Raw genomic sequence first — 4,437 nt, 5'->3', positions numbered from 1 at the left:
AAACAGCGATGGAATTGCTCAAGCTTTCGAAGCTGAAGCTCCAACTACAAGCCCTCGTCGCCGAAGCTCGAGATCTCAGGGTAACGATCACCGTCTCCGAAACCAATCGCCAATTCGCCGCGGCTGTTTTCTCTTCAACTAACCCTCTCACACTTTCAGGACAGGGAACGCTCCGCCACCGAGCAGCTCCACCTTCTAATCCAGGTTTCCGATTCCCTTCAATTAGGTCAAGTTTCTTCATCGCGTAGCGTAGCGCTTCGAATATTTCCATGTTGATTCGGTTTGCCTCGTTCGAGAGCAGAAGCTGAAGCGGAACGAGGAGGAGTGCGGCAGAAAGATACAGGAATTGCTGGACGAGTTGGCTTCTGTTAAAGAGGAGCGCCAGAAACTGGAGAGAAAGGTTTTGGGGAATTTAATGTTTGTGCAATTGTTGAAAAAAAATTTCTACGTCAAAAAGTGGAAATTAATGTATTTGTGTTTGTACATTGTAATGCAGGTGATTTATCTTGAGAACGATAATGTGCTGCTTGAGAACAAGCAGAAAGAGTTGAAGGGAACGCTGAATAATTTACTTCAGTCTAGGGAAAACTTTGTGAATGCTTACGAGGTTTTTGTGTGTGATTGGCGCTTTTATTATCTGATATTTATGTTACTGCATAAACCGTGGTAACTTGTAAGTTAAGGGAAAAAAGATAATACTAGTGAGTATTGCAATATCTTCCCACAACATTTTCCTACTAATGCATAAAATGTCATGCAAACATAAAATAAAAATAAAAAATCAATGCTTTCTTTATGTAATTAGTAGGAGAATTAGTATGAAGATGTTGCAGGAGAATTTAGAATTATTCAATGCTGAATTTCTAAATGATGAAGGGAAGAGAGCTCCCCTCCCACCTGCGCAGTTTTTTTAATAACCTTTTATTGATCCATTTGGTAAACAAACAAAGTGTAACTGAATTTGAGCATTACTGAAATTGGTGAGTTTAGTTTTGGGGCATTTGTCAGGTAACTTTGCAATCAAATTTGGTTCATTTAATATGTTTAACCTGACAGTCCGATCCCTCAAAAAGAAAAACACACAAATACACTTGGTTAGCTTGCAAGGAAATTATATGTTACTTTGGGCCTTGTATTTCATTGTCAATTCTGTGGGTCTCCTACTATAGCTATTACTTGTTCGTTGTTCCTAATCCAATCCGCGTGTTTGGCATGACTGAAATACCACCATCACAATGAAGGCCCCTTCCTACTTTATGGGGGAACTAATAAATGTTGGAACTTGGAACTCTCCTAATTATGGACTGCGATTGATTGTTTACTTGGGTTTGAATAATGGGTTATACAGGAATCTACTTCTCAAATGAAACGTTCAATTGAAGCCAAAGATAGGATGCTCAGTGTCCTTTCAGAGAAAATAAGCTCTTATGTAGCATTGTTTGATTCAATAGAGAAGGAGGCGTTTTCTATCAAGCAAATTGTGGATAAAGTCCAGAACGTTGTCAATGATAGAGAGGAAGTTGGTAAGTAGTTTCCTAACTAGTACTGTCTCTAAAGTGTGCTCATTTGTGGATATCCATACAAACAATAGAAATTTAAGTGCTGATTCAATTATTTTTTTATTTCCTTTATTCAGTGGCCGGCTTGAGAAACAAAATGGATTGGGTCTCTGCATTTGAAAAAGAATTTGTTGGTAATTTAGAAATCCTGTTAACCTGTCCTTCATTTTAAAACATGGTAATACTTAGTATGATATAAATAATAGCTGTATATATGTGCTGTGTTGCATACCATCTAAGTTTTTTCAACTGAAAAATCCTTCCTTTTTGTTACAGAAAATATCTCTGATCTAAGAAATAAACTGGAAAACAATGAGTCTGAATTAAGAAGAAAGGATAGAATCATCTCAGAACTTGAAGCAAAGCTGGATGTGGCAAAAGTTTGCAACCATAACCAAGCTCAAATGGAAGATATATCCATACCTGCATTGAATATTTATCTGTCAAACACCAAAATTTTATTTGCACTTTCATCTATGGGTTCTTTTTTAATATTTTCTTAACCAGTCTCACATTCAGAAAACTTTATCTGCAAAGGATGCGGAGATACATAATTTAATTTCAGACAAAGAGGTTTAATATTTAATTTCTTTATTATATTTATGACTTCTGATTGAAAGTCCTTACGATTTCTAATCATTTTTTTTTAAAATAATCCAAAGGTTTTACATTATGAAGTTGGAAGCTTAAGACTTGTCTTACAGAGGATTCAGGATACTGTAACAAATATGAATGAAGAGGTAAATCGAATCCATCATTTTCTAGGAAGAAGGACTTGATTTTTCAACACAATTTCTGACTTAAAGTCTTAAATCTAATGTGTGTATTTAGTCCACTTTTTTAAATTATCTATATGGAGTATTGTAATTTTAAATGTATATGAGGACAATAAAAAAACAATTTTCCTGGCACTGGAACTCTGGAAGCACATTTTTCCACCTTGCACTTTGTTGAAGAAAGACACAACTACACAAGTATGCGTGTTTCTATTTCAATGAATAGTTGTAAAATTCTTCATCTGCTTCATAAGTCATAACTTAGGACTGTCTGTATAGTCAGTTTCACAAATAATTCTTATTCCACTGTTTCTAAACACCATCCAAGGAGCATATTCTATTTTATTTATGTTTATATGATTATATCAGCGCAATCCAATCTATGATGCTTATTTTTATTCCAGGACAAAAGGTTATTCTCATCAATTTTGCAACATAAAGAAGCAATTATAACGGATATGGACATTGTAGGTAACGGGTAAGGTTAATTTATTTAATGGTACATCTGTTAATTTTTAGAAATTACTGTCTGAATTTATAGGCTTAATACAGAAAAAAAACTCTCTTGGAGTTAGACATGTCTTTCCTAGACAGCTGGTTCATTGTTGGTCATTGTCCATTTTAGTAAGCACGTGAATCGTACCTGATAATCAATGAAGAGAAGATATTGGGCTTTCCTTCATTTCTAGCCTTGCAGTTGAATAGTTGAATTATTTCATTCTCATTAAAATAAAAACATCACTTACCTAGGATGGAAGATGTTCAAAACAACGAAGAGAAGGCTCAGGAACCTACTTGATTGCTCTCTTAAAAGACTCAGGTTTGTTCAGTCTTTCAATTTGTTTGTAAACACTGTAGTCATATTGATTGAAACTGACTATATTCACAACAATCCATATTGTTTATAGCTTCATTTGTTTTTGACATGAGGAAGAGTAACTTTGAACCATGGCAGTCAATAAAGAACACATTTTTCTTGAAGAAGAATTTTTTTTATACTTTCATCTTAGACTTTATTGTGAGGAATTGGTTGATTAACCTGGTCCACAAATAGCCAAAGAAGCACCAAATTGCTGTTTTCACAAACGAACTTGAGAATGAAAAATTCTTAGTTTAGCTCTTTGTTTAAGATTTGTTGTGTATTCTTCAACATTTCAAAAATAAAGAGAGCAACTCATAGCTTATTGTTGCAAAGAGAGTTCAGTTTCTTTGAGTTAATTCGAAAACCAAAATATATAAAATGAACATCATCCATGTGCTGAAGACATGTAGCCAATGTAGAATTATCAAAACAATCTAAGAGAAGCCATTATAAATAAATGAATAAAAGACGAAGCTGCTGGCAAACTAGTGCAAAAGATTCCCCCTTGAGTCTTCTTGAGTGAGTTTGAGACTGGGTAATCAATACTGTGACTATAATCCATAGATCTTGTAACGGAAGAAAGGAAAGAAATAGAAAAAGTTCAATGACACAGTGATTAGAAGACCATTGAAATAGAACCTTCACATGAGGTTAGAAAGGTAATTAGCGACTTTATTATGCATGGGCAATATCCGACGTTAGATATTAAAATCTATAGGCACAAACTTTCACAGGTTTGAAGTATTTTTCCGTTTTCTGCTTGATCTAATCACCCTCCTCCCTGTTTCTTCTAAATTGGCTGTGGACATCTGATGTTTTGAAATGATGCTTTAGTTTATTTCATGCTTGTTATTCATCAGTAATTTATTTCAGTCATTGAGCACAATCACTATTTTGAAGGCAAGTGTGGTATGCATTTGTTTTATTGTGTAGTGGAAATGTTTTGGGCTGACGATGGATTGAGACCAAAATGATCAACAGAAGGATTCACTACACATCCATCTGCGTCTTTGATAACAGGCAGACTGGTATGAGTTTCTTTCTGCTTGTACAAGATGTGTAAATTAATAGAAAATTGAAAGATGTGCTCATAAATAATTTAAGTTTTTGAGCACTTCAAAGTTCAAACTGTTTTTGAACCCCTTCCGCTAATGTCTGATCATATTCTTTAGTGTTTGGGATAATTATGCAACAAGTGTTGGTGTTCAACAATGCAAATAATTTATTTACCTGGTGAATA

The 4,437-nt window shown here is 34.5% G+C and overlaps 1 protein-coding gene across 1 annotated transcript; it reads left to right on the top strand.

Annotated features, from left to right (window-relative positions):
- Positions 1-4,437, top strand: LOC100819958 (chromosome partition protein Smc). Its single transcript, XM_026124549.2, has 12 exons — positions 1-80; positions 160-204; positions 302-400; positions 497-607; positions 1,349-1,523; positions 1,637-1,693; positions 1,836-1,972; positions 2,073-2,132; positions 2,222-2,299; positions 2,740-2,813; positions 3,086-3,155; positions 4,131-4,437. Exons 1-11 carry the CDS (start codon positions 9-11, stop codon positions 3,132-3,134), a joined length of 957 nt encoding a protein of 318 aa, XP_025980334.2. The 5' UTR covers positions 1-8; the 3' UTR covers positions 3,135-3,155; positions 4,131-4,437.

This window comes from Glycine max, chromosome 2 (assembly GCF_000004515.6).
Source record: "Glycine max cultivar Williams 82 chromosome 2, Glycine_max_v4.0, whole genome shotgun sequence".
NCBI classification, from domain to species: Eukaryota; Viridiplantae; Streptophyta; class Magnoliopsida; order Fabales; family Fabaceae; genus Glycine; species Glycine max.
This window is presented reverse-complemented; position numbering and strand designations above follow the sequence as displayed.

What these genes read in the sequence shown, in the direction of transcription:
- LOC100819958 (XM_026124549.2), top strand. Translation starts at nt 9, where the DNA reads ATGGAATTGCTCAAGCTTTCGAAGCTGAAGCTCCAACTACAAGCCCTC. An exon ending in CAATGATAGAGAGGAAGTTG is followed by an intron (nt 1,524 to 1,636) that starts GTAAGTAGTTTC and finishes TCCTTTATTCAG; the next exon opens with TGGCCGGCTTGAGAAACAAA. An exon ending in TAACAAATATGAATGAAGAG is followed by an intron (nt 2,300 to 2,739) that starts GTAAATCGAATC and finishes TTTTTATTCCAG; the next exon opens with GACAAAAGGTTATTCTCATC.